The sequence below is a fragment of the Pelodiscus sinensis genome, chromosome 4, assembly GCF_052426305.1.
Source record: "Pelodiscus sinensis isolate ZL-2025 chromosome 4, ASM5242630v1, whole genome shotgun sequence".
Taxonomy (NCBI): Eukaryota; Metazoa; Chordata; order Testudines; family Trionychidae; genus Pelodiscus; species Pelodiscus sinensis.
Genome location: NC_143055.1, coordinates 22415779 through 22432745, shown reverse-complemented (window position 1 = coordinate 22432745; position 16967 = coordinate 22415779). Strand labels below are relative to the sequence as shown.

The 16967-nt window shown below is 42.3% G+C and overlaps 1 protein-coding gene and 1 long non-coding RNA gene across 11 annotated transcripts in view; one reads left to right on the top strand and one right to left on the bottom strand.

The window, feature by feature from the left end:
• The window catches only part of LOC106732368 (uncharacterized), a 29065-nt gene extending 26811 nt beyond the window's left edge, over positions 1–2254 (top strand). Inside the window, exons 3-4 of the long non-coding RNA XR_012904396.2 lie at positions 1149–1345; positions 1673–2254. This is a non-coding gene — a long non-coding RNA (uncharacterized LOC106732368). The remainder of the gene's footprint in view (positions 1–1148; positions 1346–1672) is intronic.
• The window catches only part of ABLIM2 (actin binding LIM protein family member 2), a 222069-nt gene that overhangs the window by 12148 nt on the left and 192954 nt on the right, over positions 1–16967 (bottom strand). For 9 of the 10 annotated variants that reach the window (XM_075930800.2, XM_075930803.2, XM_075930805.2 and 6 more), the window contains 4 exons: positions 15601–15659; positions 10032–10086; positions 8307–8371; positions 8069–8149 (listed from right to left, as the gene is read on the bottom strand). In XM_075930800.2, the coding sequence (XP_075786915.2) occupies positions 8069–8149; positions 8307–8371; positions 10032–10086; positions 15601–15659 (260 nt within the window). The remainder of the gene's footprint in view (positions 1–8068; positions 8150–8306; positions 8372–10031; positions 10087–15600; positions 15660–16967) is intronic. The other variant, XR_012904395.2, reaches the window with a different exon arrangement.

Here is a 16967-nt window from a genome sequence, read left to right as displayed (position 1 = left end):
CCCCGTCCCCGCCAGGCTTCTGTCCTGTGCCCAGCCAGAAATTCAGAAAATACTGGACATTGCACATATCCGGTATTTTCTGAATTTTTCTACTGGACAGAGGGTGCAAATACTGGACTGTCCGGTAGAAAACCAAACACCTGGCAACCCTAGGCAGGGCCTTGGAGAAGGGGCACGAAGGAGGCGGGACAAGGGTATTTAGGTGTGAGGTAGATCTTGGATTGCACTTATAGTCAAAAAAATGATTTCATGCTTAAAAAGGTTAGAGACCACTGCTTTAGAACCTTGAGTTTGTAAGCTCTCTGAAAATGGTCATCTCTCTTCTAGAACATGCAGTTCTACAGTTTTGCTGTATAAACTTATTCTTCTTACTAATCTTACTAATACTCAGAACAAACTACTACCAGTATAACTTTTCTTTCAAAACTACAGCACTGGCAACATTTTAGGACTACATTCTACAATCTTCAGACTAAGACTTTGTCTACAAAAATGTGGCAGCAATTGAATTAAGTCAGTAAGGAATCAATTTAAACTAAATTGTTATTGGGCACACAAGCGAAAACATGAACATCTAAACAAGGAGGTTGCCCCTATTTAAGTAAATTGGCTTCTAAAACAATTCACCTAAATTGCTGCAATTTACTTGTTTAGAAACAGCTTTAGGAACTCTCCTGTGAGTAGTCACCAATGAAGGGACTGTAGACTACTCAAAAGTACTACTCAAAGCAAGAGTTGCAGAGTATGATCTTTAAGAATTACACAAGTACTGTTTAATTACACAGTGCACTGTTCTGGTTTGTCACTTCAGAGGTACAGTTATTTTCCCTGCACAAGTATGCATGTGTGGCAATCAATATGCTTTGATCTAGTTGTAGGAAAACAAGTCGAAAAAGCTGTTCAGGAACTGGAATTACATATGCCCACTTTAATAGTTCTTAGTCTATTAAGTCAACCTTCTTTATCATTTAAATCCATATGTCATTATTGAGAAGAAATACCAGCGAACTACAAATAAGGGTGTCTGAAAGAGGCAAATAGAGGGACCGGAATTATTTTTATTGTATGAATCATGCTGCATTAAAAATTAACTCCAAAAATAATTATGCCCGTACCAGCTAATGCTGTTTTACTACTTCATTTCACAGGTTAAAACTCCTACATCTGGGACTCCCTGGTTCAGCAATATCTGTGGTCTAGCAGGACCACAGATGTTGCTGAACCATACAGCGCCAGTGGCTGAGAGTGAGAGTCGGCCTGGAGCTGGGAGCCTCAGTCTGGGCAGGAAGCGGCGGGGCAGAATTAGCAGGACCAGGAAGCCCCATCCCTGAGGAGCCCTAGCCAGGTGAGACAGCACTACAGCCTTCGAGCTGTCCCTAGGGAGCCCTACCCATGGCTGCCAGCAGCTTGCAAGCCCCGTTTCTGGGGAGCCCGGGCCAGGCGGTGCAGAAGTGGGGCCGGAGCCTGAGCCCAAGCCCTGCTGCAGCAAGGCCAGAGCCCAGTGGCATTGGGCCCTAGCTGAGCCAGCTGCCGAGAGGGACAGTAGGCTGGGGACCTTCCTTGATCAGGCAAATTTCCTCATCAGGTCACAAGGGTGCTGGACTATGTAGGTCCAACCTGTATTGAAATATTATTTAAGCTCATTCCTACCTCTTTCCACATTTCCTTTCAGAATCACTCCTGAGAATGCGGCTTCATTCATCTTAAATTAGAATAAAGTGAAGAAGAAACAGCTCAAAAAATTTGTGGGCCAGATCCTCAGTTGTTGTCAATTCACATAACATGACTGAAGTCAGTTTACAGCAGTTGAGGCTTTGGCACATTCATTTGAACTGAAGGATTCAGAGAGCCTAGGATGTACCTGTCAGGCAGCAGGCCACTTGTTCTAGGCAATTCTAAAAGGTCAGTATATAGTTAACTTTTGGCATTAATAATGTCTCCTCTGCAAGCAACAGGAACTGAGTTATATCAGCCTTAGTGCTGGTTTAGAACAAATAGAGAAAAATAAAGTCCTTATTTCTGCCTCTCAGATGTATGAGGCTTGGAAGAAAGAATTTATGTTATTTAAACACATTTATTCCCAATTGCACCTATCTACTCACTGGCTAAATCCATACATTGAAAAGCACACATTTAAATAGGTATGATTCTAAATTCTAAAACAGATTTCTTGAACAATGAAGGCGAGAGTCTCAAAATCACTCACAACGGGAGCATAAATCCTTTTTAACATGGCTTTTGTTGTAATGTCTCTTAACTGGACCCTCAGGGGCTAACTTTAGTCACTGGATTCTATTTGTCATTAGGGAAATATCCAATACAACAGATTTCCTCTCACATCTGAGAAAAGATGAACAACTACTCAAGATTTCTACAGAATCTACCAGAGAAGTGAAAACTAACAGTAATTATTTTTCCCTACAAAGAATTCAATTAAAGCCAATTTAAACCAGAACTGTTAAACAAACCCTGCTTATTCATAATCTCCAGCATTAGCAGCTTTAAGGACTGGCAAAGGGATCAGAAGTAGTGAGTTTACAGACCTTAATCACACTGGACAAGGAGAAGTAATATTCCTGTCCAAACTTTAGCAAAAAACATAATGGCTACAATAGACTGGCAAATAGACTGGCATGATTTTCCACAAATACTTTTAACAGAAAAGTTTTTCCATTAAAAGCATTTGCGGAAAAGAGCGTCTAGATTGGCATGGACGCTTTTCTGCAAAAGCACTTTTTGCGGAAAAACGTCCGTGCCAATCTAGACGCGGTTTTGCGCAAGAAAGCCCTGATTGCTATTTTCGCCTTCGGGGCTTTTTTGCGCAAAACAGTTTTCAGCTGTCTACACTGGCCCTTTTGCGCTAAAGCATTTCCGGAAAAGGGCTTTTGCCCAAACGGGAGCAGCATAGCATTTCCGCAAGAACACTGACAATCTTACATGAGATCGTCCGTGTTCTTGCAGAAATTCAAGCAGCCAGTGTAGACAGCTGGTAAGTTTTTCAGCAAAAGCAATTGCTTTTGCGGAAATACTTGCCAGTCTAGATGCAGCCAATGAGTTTCTTCTCTCCTCCAGCAGTTTTGCTCTGGTCCAAATCCATTGACATTGTGGGAGCTTCTACTGGTTTACAGCAGAGCAAGTGAGATAAAAATCAGGACCAGTGATTTTATTGCAGTAAAAGCGGGTGCTAGAAAATGTAGGTTGTTTAAAAGATCAAATCTGAGCGAGCCTACTGAATACATGAGTTATCTATATACCTTATCAGTGCTATCCCCCACACGAGCCCTTACAACAGAAAGCTTAGCAATTGGGGAGGGGAGTGGTAACAGACAAAAGGAGGATTTTCAGCATTGCGCTGTAGCTGATATTCTCCTGTATTTTCTGCCACTTCAAACCCACATGAGACTGCAGGTTGCAATGCACATTACCTAAGTCCTTTCTTACCACTTCAAAGGTGTGTGGTTGGAATTCTGCTCTGCTCCTGTGAAGGTGTGTGTCAGGGGCTGCTTGGGGTCTGGTCTGTCTCCCTCCCTGAAACCTACTAAGCTTACCCTCCACTTTTGCCCTTGCCCTGTTCAGAGCTCAGTTACTGGCTTCCTCCTTTGCTATGAGAAGAAATAACGATGAACTGATTTTCTGTGCAAAACTGTTTCAGCCCAGCAGTTCTCTAACGCGGGGAGCGGGAAGGGGAGGGGGACAGGACGATCAGCCTTGAATCTGCTCCGGTCACATAGCTTTCCTTTGCACAAAGGTTTGAAAGGGCAGATCTGTCCCCTCTGTTTTGCCAGTTGCTATCATCCTATTTAAATGTTGCTAATTTAATTGTTAAAAAAACTACCAACCCTTAATCAATCCAAGATGCTGCACACAGAGGTCCTTTTCTCAGATGCATGTTTTAACATAGCGCAGCAACTGCCGGGATCAGTTGTCTGGTCCCTTTATCGTTTTCCTACTGCAGATTTGAAGCAAATCTTGTTTATTGTTCTTTTGGAAATCACTATGAGATCTTTGAAGTGGTTGGGTTTCTCAAGACTTTAGGCAGAGGTCTGCACCTGGTGTGAAGCAGGCTGAGCCACTTTCATGTTAAACAAACAGCAGCCCCAGCTGAGGACAATGTATGAGTTATTGAGAATGGCAGCCAGAACATTCACTATCCATCCAAAGCAAACTATACATTGTCTAAAAAAAGCAATTTAGCGCAGTGCCTGCTATTCAGACCAGCCTGATAGTTTAAACAAAGACTCTATTTTTTCACGTAAAAAAAAAGAGAAAAGAATGCTTTAATGTATAGGATGTGTCCAGATGTGTGTTTTTCCTTTTCTTGGACTCTTCTTGATTTTTATTACACCTTTGGAGCTTTGCTATACCCCGGGCGTAAAACAGCACACATCTGAGACATTCTGTTTCGTACAATCAAATCACTATCGCCTGCTGGATAATCAAGCAAGAAGAGCACTGAAGCATTTAAAGAACAAACACCCATTCCAATAAATACCATAAGCCTATGCTATAGGGATCTTTGAAAATATTTACCACTGTTTAGTCTTCATATGGGAGCTTGCAACTATTTCACAGTTTTCCTTTCTTTTCTGTTTAAAGATTAATGCCCTTTTCTCCACATTTATTGGCAAATGTCATATTTTTTACTTTGCCGTTAACCTTCTTCAAAGATCAAGACTGGTAATCATTGACTTTTTATTTTACAATTATTGAATGATTTCTTAATCCTAAAATTAATCAACAATAATTCAGTAATCATTTATGTAAAATACTTGATTCATTATTCAGTCCTTACACAGACAAAAATTCCACTGATGGAGGAAACTGTGGTTGACTCTGGATGTCAGCAATTGGCCATTCTCAGATATGAACTGTTCAACACATGCATTAATGGTAACTCTGGTTTGCTCATATTTATGGCTCAAAGAGCCAAAGCTTGAGGTTTCAATTCTGATTCTGACATGTGTGTGACTTAATCAACTTCAAAGGAGACAATTTCTGATTTACACCAGAGTGAGTGACAGCAGAATAGGATCCTTAGACTCCCTGAAAACACAGGTACAAATTCTAGCAAGATAAACTCAGACATCTGATATCTTCAGCGTAAGTAATTTACTAATATGCACTTTATTCTGTGGGGTTCTTTTATATAGGACCTCAAAAGCCAAATGACTGGCTGCTCAATATGGATATTCAAGATACCCTGGAACCTTCTGAGGAGCAGGTTGCAATGGTATTATGATAGAAAAAGATTTCTGCCCACTTAGGTTATGTCTATGCTTGTACCCTCTTTCGAGAGAGGAATGCAAATAAAGTTGAGCGAAATTGCAACTAAAGCACGGATTTGAATTTCCCGTGCTTCATTTGCATAATTGCGGACCGCCACTTTTTTGAAACACCCTAATTTGAAATAACAAACACTGTGTAGATGCGGTTATTTTGAAAGAAACCCCTTCTTTCGAAATAGCCTTACTCCTCAAAAAATGAGATTTACCGGTTATTTCAAAAGAAGGGGTTCCTTTCAAAATAACCGCATCTACACAGCGTTTGTTATTTCAAAATAGGGTATTTTGAAATAGTGGCGGTTCGCGATTATGCAAATGAAGCACGGGAAATTCAAATCTGTGCTTCATTTGCAATTTTGCTCAGCTGCATTTGCATCCCTCTCTCGAAAGAGGGTGCAAGTGTAGACATACCCATATTTGTGAAGAGTGTGGTTGGCTGCTACCCTCACCAATCAGGAATGGCTGCATTTCACTGGTATTGTAAGATATACTGAGCTTGTTCAGTGTTTTTGGATATCGATAAATTAGGTAATTAGATATAAATGGAAGTTATTCCTATTGTCTTCATCTTGAGGAGAGAGAAATCTTCTGTTTCCTTGTCTGTTCATTTATTTGCTGCCTCTCTCACACCTACTGGTATCTATCATGAGCAATGGCTTTCTGGTTAGGAGAAGCTAGATGGGACTCTATCAGCAGCCTATCAATATCATACTTTAAATTGGCAAAGCACTATTGCACTAAAGCACTAAAGACACTAAAGCAACACAAGCAGAATTGAGCATACTGTTCTTCAATGCTCTCAGATCTTGCTGGTCTAGAAAATAATAAAATTGAACCCAAGAAATTATCCAGCAACATCGGATCTCCTGCAGGACCACCAGATAGCCACTGGCTCTCCAGAAACATCACTCAACTAGCACCTGAATGGGTTATTTTGATTATATGGTCTATCAGGTGAATCAGAATATACCGAAGTTCCCTGATGAAGGGGTTGTAGTTGGTCCATAGAATGTCTTTTTGTGCAGAAGCCTGCACGTACAGAATGTCCCTGATAATCATGCATTAAAAGTAAAGAACTGTCCTTAACAACAAAACAATCATACCTGAGAAGCTGCCAGAGTGATGTCATAGATTCAAACTTAATAAACTTCCATTTTTACTTTGGTGGTAATTTGCAGCTTTAACATATATTTAATGAAAAATGGATGTGATACTTCAAACTTAGATTTAATAATCTAACCCCAGTGGCTGATTCAGAGTCTAGTCATAAACTCCAAAATGTAAGAGCAATTCTGTTTGCCTTACTCTCTGACATAAAGCAGTTAAAATATCCATTGATGTTATGATCTACAAGCACTTTTTTGTTTTGCAGATGTGTATGTACACTGTTTTATAAAACAACCACCTTAATACAGCCTGTGAAATGAAGTCACCATGTTGATTAACACAAATATAATTAGACTGAGAATACCAAGTTTTGGGTTCAACCAAGACTTCCAAATTTAGAATTTATGTTGGCTTCAGAAATTGTTCTGTATATAGAAAGAGATTGGAGAATCAGGCCTTTTATTTATGAGAAGCACTCCTGGAATTCTGAATGTTTGATATATTAGAGCAAATTCTTTCACTGTCAAGATTTTTAATTCTGTCATGGTGTATAAATGGCCTGAAAGTTTGTAAACTTTTCTTTTTTCTCCATTCATAACCTCTTTTTATCAGAATATTTATACTCAGGCGGGTACAAATAATCAAAATACTAATTATTTTATTATTTTTTTCAAAAATGGTGAGAGACACAGACCTTTCCTGGAAAATACACCTTTGTACTCACAATGTTCACTAATGTCATATTCACCAACTCATTTAGTTAAGAGATCGGTAACTTGAAAATGAATGATATCTCCCAGGGTCAAGTCCCACAAGGGACTGAATTCCTTCAAATTCCATTGAGTTCAATGGATATTAAGAGACTGGAATATTTTTCTCGGCACTTTATAGAATAGGGCTCTCAGGGTATGTCTACACTAGGAAATTATTTCAAAATAACTAAATTTGAAATAATAACTCCCAAAATAACAATTTTAAAATAAGCGTCATTCTCTGAGGAAAGCAGGAGTACAGATTTCAAAATAACCAGCCCCTTATTTCGAAATAACAGGCTCGGTAGTATGGATGCTCCACATATTATTTTGAAATAAGGGGGGTTATTTTGAAATAACTTCCTAGTGTAAACCAGGGCTCAGTGAACTATGTAAACTGATAAGCATTGCTGCCCAAATAAATGATTGCTACAAAACATCAACATCTGGTTAATGGGCAAACCCCTCCAGACAAGCTCTGACATGATAACAGTTTTTAAGTACATAAAAGGTTGTTTCAAAATTATTGTTAACCTCTGAAGATAGGAAAAGAAGCGTTGGGCTTAAATTTCAGGAAGGGAGGTTTAGGTAAGACATTCCTGTCACGGTAATTAACTGCTGGAATAAACTGCCTAGGAAGGTTTTGGAATCTCCATCATTGAATATTTTTAAGAACAGGTTAGACAAGCACCTGTCAGAGATGGTTTAGGTAAAAAATCGTTCTGCCATGAGTATCTGAACTAGCTGACCTCTCGAAGTCCCTTCCAGTCCTATGATTCTATGATTTAGTTGGTGTAAACAAGTTTAGTTTCAAAGAGGAGAACCTGACTTCTAAGTTAATTTATACTAAGGACATACAGTAGCAGTAACTGTAAGTAAGTTAATGAATGAACAGAACAAGGATTTCAAAAGCATATGGTTTCCTACCTCCAGTCTGGTCCTGTCCACATCCTTTGGCAGTTTCACCCGAATTCGGTTTGTTACAATAAGCGTTTCATAAGGATAGATCTGTTACAAAAAGGAATAAAGGCATCAACTCTAGTAAAATGTGCTTCTGCTGTGTGGCAATGTGTAGAACTTACAAATTTAAATGATACATACTTTTATCCATATTTGACATACATATTTCACATGGACACAATAAGGAAAAAGGAACACATTTAACCTTGCTAGGAAGAGGTGAATCTGAACATTCTCCCAGTGTTGGCATGGCACTTCTTACCTTGTATTCTGTAAGAAAATGGGAAACGGTTTGATAGCTTAGAATATGCAGGGTTCTTTTATGATGGCATATGCAGATAGTTAGCAGAGATGAATGTTTCAAATTATTGCATTTCTCTCGATTCCTTGACTATCTTATGGATAACTGAGGGTAAGGTAATCGAACTCTGGTGGTCTGGAGGGTACTAACATTATCCATTGCTGAACAATGATGCTGAAAATCTGCATCACAGAAGTGGGATTAAACAACAGGCATCCTATGGGGAAAGCTGGAAATCTTTCTTCTCAAGTGGTTTGTGTGTGAGTTAACTCAGTGTCTTGTCTGAAACCTTCTCCCTTACTGCTCTTTACTGAAAATCATTAAAACATACAGATCACTAGACACATTAGAATCTTGGAACATATGAACATCATCATCTTAACAGAACGTTCCAAAGTGACAACACACTGCATTTGGACCAATTGAAGTGGAAGAAAAGACTGCAGGAAGAACAATGCGGGTTTCTTTTCTGTTCTTTTTAGGGGTTACTGGGCCTCAGCTAGCATAAGCCTACTAGTTAGGCCAATGTTGCTGAATAGACTGCCACATGGCCACCAGTCCCTATAGCATTTGGATGCCTGAAAGGACAACCAGAGTAGTGGGGAGGCCTTTGTGGAACCGCTGTTGCCTAAAATATTTCAAATCAGAGATGACATTTTTCTTTGAAGTTGTGCTCCCTTATCTACTCAGATCCTGAAACTAAATTAAGGATCAACACAGGCAAAGCCTAAGGGTGGGATTTTCAAAAGAGCTTAAGTGGCTTCAGAGTTCCTATTTGAGGTTTTAGGAATATCCCACCCCACATCTCCCCACCCAGCTCATTATGATCACGAACAGATTGACTCATAATAGGAGAAGTTAATGTAGACAGATACTGTATGTTGCGATCCTGCTAAGGTTTAGGTTCCATTGTAACACAGTGATTAAGTGCAATGCACACACTTTGTGATTGGTGACTAATCTGAATTTCCTCTCTACCTTGGGAATGAGAATATCACCGGCTAACAACGGAGGAAAATGGAGGCCACTGCCAAGTGCTGGGCAGGGCTAGATTAAGGAAGGGGCTAGCCAGGCAGCTGCCCGGGGCGCCAACCTATGGGGGGCGCCTGATGGCAGCTGTAAGGGGCACCATGCGCCCTGCTGCGTGGCGCCCCTTAGAGCTGCCATCAGGCGCCATGCGCCCGGGGCCGGGGGCCACGCGGCGCCCCTTGGAGCTGCCATCAGGCGCCTCATGCCCGATTGCAGCTGTAAGGTGTGCAGCGTGCTGGGGGGCAGGGCCGCACATGCGCCATGCGCCCAGGGGCAGAGCCGCGCATGCGTCACATGCCCGCTGCCTGGAGAGCAGGAACGGCTCGAGCAGGCCCTGGTGCTGGGGGTACAGAGACTGACTGAACTTATGATGGCAGTACTCTATTCAGGCCCGCTGTCCTTACTAAAGTAAAAAATAAGGAACAGTGTCAGCTGATTCTCCGAACTTGACAGATTGCTGAGCTGTGCTACCATCTAGCCATCCTTAGCAGAGCCATGAGAGGGCCTAACAGGATAACAGCAGTACCACCATGTTAACAAACCCCTCCAAAGAACAAAACCCATGAAAGACAGGAGTGTCTGAAAATCATCTCAAAGTACCTCTTGTCCCCCAACTGGAATCTTGGTCTGTTTCATACTGGCCCATACTTGCTGTCTGAAAAAGAAAGAAACAAATAGTGTAGCAACAAACACAAGAGTACGTAAATCACTATAGCTGGAAATAAGAAAGTATACCTGCCAATCAAAATACAAATCCTTTAAAAGAAGTAAACAGTTTCATTAAAACACAATCTAATTTTTCCAAGCAGGCTACTGAAGCAGCTGCAAAATGGCTTCCAGAGGAGATGAGACAAATCCAGAGCCTGAGCATCCTTAGGAAATGTTGCAAAATCTTCCTCTTTGAAAAGCTGCTTTAGCCAAAAGAACAAGACTAACACTGATGCTCCCTTTCTTGTGCTGTACCTCTACCAAAAACACTAAAACCAAAATCCTTCCCCAAAAGAGAATTAATCCCTTAAAAAGGAGAAGTGCTACAGACTCCTTGAAATTAATGAGGGACTTCACTATTGCTATGTATTTTATGTTGGAGGTGTTCAGATTCTATGGTGATTGGTGGCCGTATAAAACAGATGATTAGGTAGACACTAAAAGCCAGATTCTCAATCCCTCATATATCCCGTGCTTCATTCCACAGCAAATTGAGGTTTCTGTAACTTGAATGCCAATCCCCAGCATTCCCCAGAATCAAAGAGATGGAAAAATAGCAGAAAGTCACCTATACCCTCCTTCCCAACAGGTGTGCTGAACTATGTTTTAAAAGACCTGACACTATTGGCTAAGGCTAGAGTTTTCACAATAGACTAATAAAGTTAGGCACCCAAATCCCATTGAAATTGAGTGGAAGCTGAGAGAGTCAAACCTTTAGGCTCTTTGGAAACTCCCAACAAAATTCTGCCCTCGCTCACAGTTGCTAATAAAGTCAAATAGGAGTTGTGTGCATGTGACACATTCTCTGTTCTCCTTCTGATTGATAAATGCTATGATAAGTTGACTGACATTATAGGATACTGGAAAAACAGTGTTTTAAATCCTGATGTGCTTTTTTGCCTGTTAGGGGATGAGTCACATGCATAACCATGTTTACAGATCCTGTAAAGCCCCATTTTTGTTTTGTTTTGTTTTGTTTTATTATTCAGCATTGGGAGAATTGATTAAAAATAACAAACCACAAAAGTTGGTACAAGCCTGCATTCCAAACAGAGAACAGCTATGCTGAAAAGAATGCCACAGTTTTGGCCTAAAGGACTTGACCGTGCACAACCTTTTCAACTCATGAAGTTTATATATGTGTTTGAACTTTTGCATTGTATAATTGGGAGAAGTATTGCCACCTGCTGGTTGCAAATGTCTATTGCACTGTTTAATTCTGAATAGTAAACTGTTCTCCTGCAAACTTCTCGGGAATGTGGCATGGTACCTGTTCTAGAAGGGGTTACTCCCCCTGAAAGAACAAGTACACACCTTGGGAGTCCTCCTAGACCTGTTTTCAACATTTGAGAACTAGATTTCTTTGGTGGCCAGGAGTGCTTTAGGGCAGCTTCGTCTGATCCGCCAGCTGCGACTCTTCCCGGACAAGCATGACTTGGCCACAGTGATCCATGCTCTTGTTACATCCCAACTGGATTACTGTAATGTGCTTTATGTGGGGCTGCCTCTAAAGAGCCTTTGGAAACTTCAACTGGTCCAGAATGCGACTGCTCAAGTTTTAACTAATACTCGTTATGTGGAGTACATTATGCCAGTGCTTCAGCAGCTGCACTGGCTTCCGGTATGTTTCTGGACACAATTTAAGGTCTTGGTTATGACCTATGAAGCACCTAAACAGGTTGGGTCCGGGGTATCTGAAGGACTGTCTTCTCCCATATGAACCTGCCTGGGGACTGAAGTCAGCTGGGGAGGCCCTACTCAGTGTTCTGTCTCTTATGGAGATAAGATTAACATCTATGCAGAACACGGCCTTCTCAGCTTTTGCTCCCAGGCTGTGGAATTATCTTCCTTAGGATACTCACATGGCACCAATGTTAGCACTGTTTCGGTGTCAGGAAGCCATCCTTTTCACTCATGCTTTTATTGCTGTTTGAGTCTGTATGAGATGCTTTTAGTAGGTTTTATGTCCTTCTGGGGTCTCGGATTTTAACTTTTAATATATATGTGTACAGGCAGTCCCCGGGTTACGTACAAGATAGGGACTGGAGGTTTGTTCTTAAGTTGAATTTGTATGTAAGTCGGAACTGGTACATATTGTAGGGGAAACTCTAGCCAAACATTTCTCCAGAGCTCAGTTTTATTCTCTCAAACCTCACTTCCCTCAGTCCTTTATTCTCAAGCTGAGGTGTCTGCTGAGAAAAGCTGCTCTGCGTCTCCCTGGTCATCTGGGGGGGGGGGGGGGGGGGGGGTGGGGGGGGGGGGAAGAGCTAGTGCGGGGTTGCCTCACCACGTTTGTAAGTAGGGATCCGATGTAAGTCGGATCCATGTAACCCGGGGACTGCCTGTATTGTGTTTAAAAAATGTTATAAGCCGCCTCAAATATTTCAAATAGAGAGCCAGGGTAAAAATATTTTCAATAAATAAATAAAACAAAACATGCTTGTTTCACAATGCTACATAGCTAGCTTTGTCCCTCCCCATTGTGGTGGATGTATATGCCTACTGGAGCAATTAGGGATGAATTAATGCACAACTCAACATGCAGGGTCTAGACTTTTGTCTAGGGCAGCTCCATACTCCCTCCCCTTTCTCAGGGCTGGATTAAGGGGGGGGGGGTGACTAGCTGGGCAGCTGCCCAAGGCGCCAACCTATGGGGAGCGCCTGATGGCAGCTTTAAGGGGAGCCGCGCACCGGGGGGTGGAGCCACGCATGCATCACGCACCCGCTGCCCGGGGCGCAGGAATGGCTCGAGTCATCCCTGCCCTTTCTGTGAACTCATGAAAGATGGGTACAACAGTCTTCATTAACTATTCACAACACATTATGCACCTGTCAACTTAATTTATGACGATTACAATAAATAATCTCAATCACAACATCAGAAATAATGAACTACCAACCTCATTTGATGGCTGATTTTTAATCAGCTGACTCAACTATTGTTATTAGTTATTTGTTTTACAGTGCACCTTTACCTTGAAATAAGCTGCACAATTTGTGCTACACAAATTGAGTAGCGTACCGTATTTTCCGGCGTATAAGGCGACTGGGCGTAGAAGACGACCCCCTAATTTTCTAGTTAAAAGATAGATTTTCGTCTTATACTCGCTGTATAAGACTACCCCCCCTTAAGAGGCCAACCGGCAGCGCCCCAGCGCCCCTCCGCCTCCCCGGCTTTGCTCCCGGTGTCCCTGGTCTGCTGGAGACGGTCCCTAGCTGACCAGGGGCACCGGGAGCAAAGCCGCAGCCGTGGTGGGGTCCCACGCCTCCCCGGCTTTGCCAGAGCAAAGCCTCAGAGGCGCGGGACCCCTCTGCCTCCCCAGCTTTGCTCCCGGTGTCCCTGGTCTGCTGGAGACGGTCCCCAGCAGACCAGAGGCACCGGGAGCAAAGCCGCAGCAGCGGCGGGGTCCCGCACCTCTGAGGCTTTGCCAGAGCAAAGCCTCAGAAGCACGGCACCCTGCCGCCGCTTCGGCTTTGCTCCCAGTGCCTCTGGTCTGCTGGGGACCGTCTCCAGCAGACCAGGGACACCGGGAGCAAAGCCTCTGAGGAAGCCGGCAGCGGGACAGCGCGTCTGGGCTGCCCCACTGCCGGCTCCCCCGCGGCTTCGCAAAGCCGCGGAGGGGCTCGGGCAGCGCTGTCCCGCTGCCAGCTTCCCCCGAGGCTTTGCAAAGCCGCGGAGGGGCTCGGGCAGCGGGGCAGCCCAGGCGCGCCTGGGCTGCCCCGCTGCCGGAGCCCCTCCGTGGCTTTGCTCCATGTCCTCCTGGTCTGCAGACTACGGAGACGCGGAGCAGCTTTTCTCGCCCCGGAGTACACGGGTGGCGGGACTGCGAGGTCCCGCAGTCTGTGTCCTCCGGGGCGAGAAAAGCCACATTTGTACCTGCAAGTCGGGGACTGCCTGTATACCCGGCGTATAAGACAACCCCCGATTTTTGGGGGATGTTTTTTAACATAAAAAGTCGTCTTATACACTGGAAAATACGGTAATTTGAGGAAATTTCAAAATAGCTTATTTCAAAATTTGGCACTGTCTACCCAGCACCAAATTTTGAAATAAAGTGCTTTTTCGAAACGTCCCTTAACTCTCATGGAACGAGGTTTACAGGGACATCTGAATAGCGGGCCCGTTATATTTTGAAATAATGGGCGCACACAAAAGATGCAGGATAGCTATTTCGGGATACTTCTAGTATCCTAAAATAATGCCACAGTGTAGACATAGCCCAGGTGTCTACATGATCCAGTCTCAATCAGGACCATCATTGTGTTAGGTGCTGTACAAACAGAGAACAAAAACCTCCTGCCCCAAGAAGCTTACAGTGTAAGTAACTGTAAGGACTTCCCAGTTTTACTAAATTCAAAGTAATTTATTAATCTCCCTCTTGCCTCAAATTGGTAATTTTCTTACCAATAAACCAGCCAGATACCACTGATTCCCTAACTAAAGTATTCTGTATAGGCAGACATTGGAAGTCAAATCTCACTGAGCAAAGCAGAAAGGAGCAGAAACTCTCACAAGTCAAATGTAAAAGTATAATTAGGGAGGCCAAGAAAAAAAATGTGAGGAGCAACTAAGTAAAACCACAAAAGTAAATAGAAAAATATATTTTCTAAATGCACATCAGAAGCAGGAAGCCTGCCAAACAATCAGTGGGGACTCTGAACAATAAAGGTACTAAAGGAGCACTCAGTACAAAGCTGTTGTAGAGAAGCTAAATTAATTCTTTGTATTGGCTTGCTCTGTGCAGGAAGTGAAGGAGATTCCCACTCCTGAGTCATTCTTTTTCAGTGATAAATCTGAGGTAGTGTACTGGATTGAGGTGTCCGTCGAGATGGTTTTGGAACACATTGATAAGTTAAAGAGCAATAAGTCGCCAGGAGCAGATGGTATTCATCTAAGAGTTCTCAAGAAACTCAGACATGAAATTGAAGAACTACTAATTGTGGTATGGAACCTATTGCTTCTGTACCAGATAACTGGAGGGTAGCTAATATAATGCTGATCTTTAAAAATGCCTCCAGAAGCAATTCTGGCAATTATAGGCCAGTAAACCTAACTTCAGTAGCAGGCAGACCAGATGAAATTGTAGTAAAGATTAGAGCTATCAGATAGATACACATGAAACTTTGGGAAAGAGTGAACACAGCTTTTGTAAAGAGAAATCATGCCTCACTAACCTGTTAGAATTCTTAGAGTTATCAAGCATGTGGACAAGGGCGATCCAGGGGATATAATGTATGTGGAATTTCAGAAAGCCACACACAATCAAGAGCTCTTATTGGGCTCACTGCTTGTTGAAGACAGGCATGGTTGAACCCTTTGGTATATGATTATGTTATGCACAGTTGGCAGCCAAAAGCCTTTGAAGAGTGCTCTGTTATTTGTGATTATCTACCTGGTTACTAAGCTGTGTATTTATGGTACAGTATTAGCAGATGTTACACATTCTAAGGTAATATCTACCTGGTGCAATCCATTATTTCCATAGCCGGGAAGAGAAGCAGATTTGGCATAAGGGAATCCTGTTAAACAAAAAGAAATAAAGAAAGAAAATGCCATATGTATCAATACATTTTTGCAAAAGCCTTTTCAATCAGATTAATAAAAACAAACACAGAATGCAAGAAAAAAATTTGCAAGAGCTATCACCAGGTCTCTGAGATACTGTACAACTGTGTATGGCTCATCTCGGTCTTGCAACAGGTTTTCAAAAAGAGTAATACATCCATGTCTATAATTCATATCACATCAGAAAGGGATCATCCTACATTGCACGCTTGGCAGATGGCGATGGGAACATGTGTGCTGCAGAAGATCTCTAAGGAAGAGTTTGGTATGACAGAAAGTGGTACCGAGGACTCAGTAAGTGATAATCTTCTCTGTGACTCAGTACTGAGTCACTACAGGTTGAACCTCTTTAGTCAAGAACTCTCTGGTCTAGAAACATCTGCCATCTGGAATGATTGTAGTTAGTTGGATGGCCACTTTTCATGGCTGTGGCCAAGTTTCCTACAGTCTCATAAAGTTTGTTTACAGCCACCAGTCCTGACTCCCAGTGTTCTGTACTGTTATTTAGCCCTAATTTACCCCAAAAGCCTCCTAACAGCCCAGTAAGCAATAGAAGTGTTGGTAATGCTGCTAGACAATATTGATTTCCCGTGGTCCGGAAAATTCTCTCACTTGGAACCGGTCAAATCCTGAGGGTGCCGAACTAAAAAGGATCAACTTGTACTCCAGAATGGTAATAAACATGCCATTATTTCAGAGGTTCTTTCTACTTGCGTTCCTGGCACCTTTTATAACAATACAATCCTGGTGAAATATCTAATTTCAGAACAACTTTTTTTGCCCCCACTACAGTTTCAACTGGAAAAGATATTTTCTATTTCCAGTCTTAAACTGGTATACGGTGTTGCTAGGTGTTGTTAAAGAGTTATTTCATTTCTCCCTGAGGGGGCTGCACTTCAGTTGCAGGTAAAAGGATCATCAGGCGTTGTTCAGATACTCTGGCATCACTAGTGATGCTCTGATCTCTTTAAACTGCCCCTTTCAAACCTCCTTCTTAAATAATCAGTTTACTCCATTCGCTAGCTCTTTAGAAGGCATAAATCTGCACAGCTTTCTTCACTAGTACTTTGCCAATTTAAACCAGCAGAGGACCTAGTCCTGTACCTTTAGAGAGGAGATGAATACAAGGGGACACACTAAAGGTAGATAATATAATGAATGATGTAAGAGAAAGTAAACGGGGCACTCCTATTTATACTTCTACATAATATGAGACTGAGGAGAAGGTCGATGGAACTGAAAAGCTAAATATTTAAAAATAA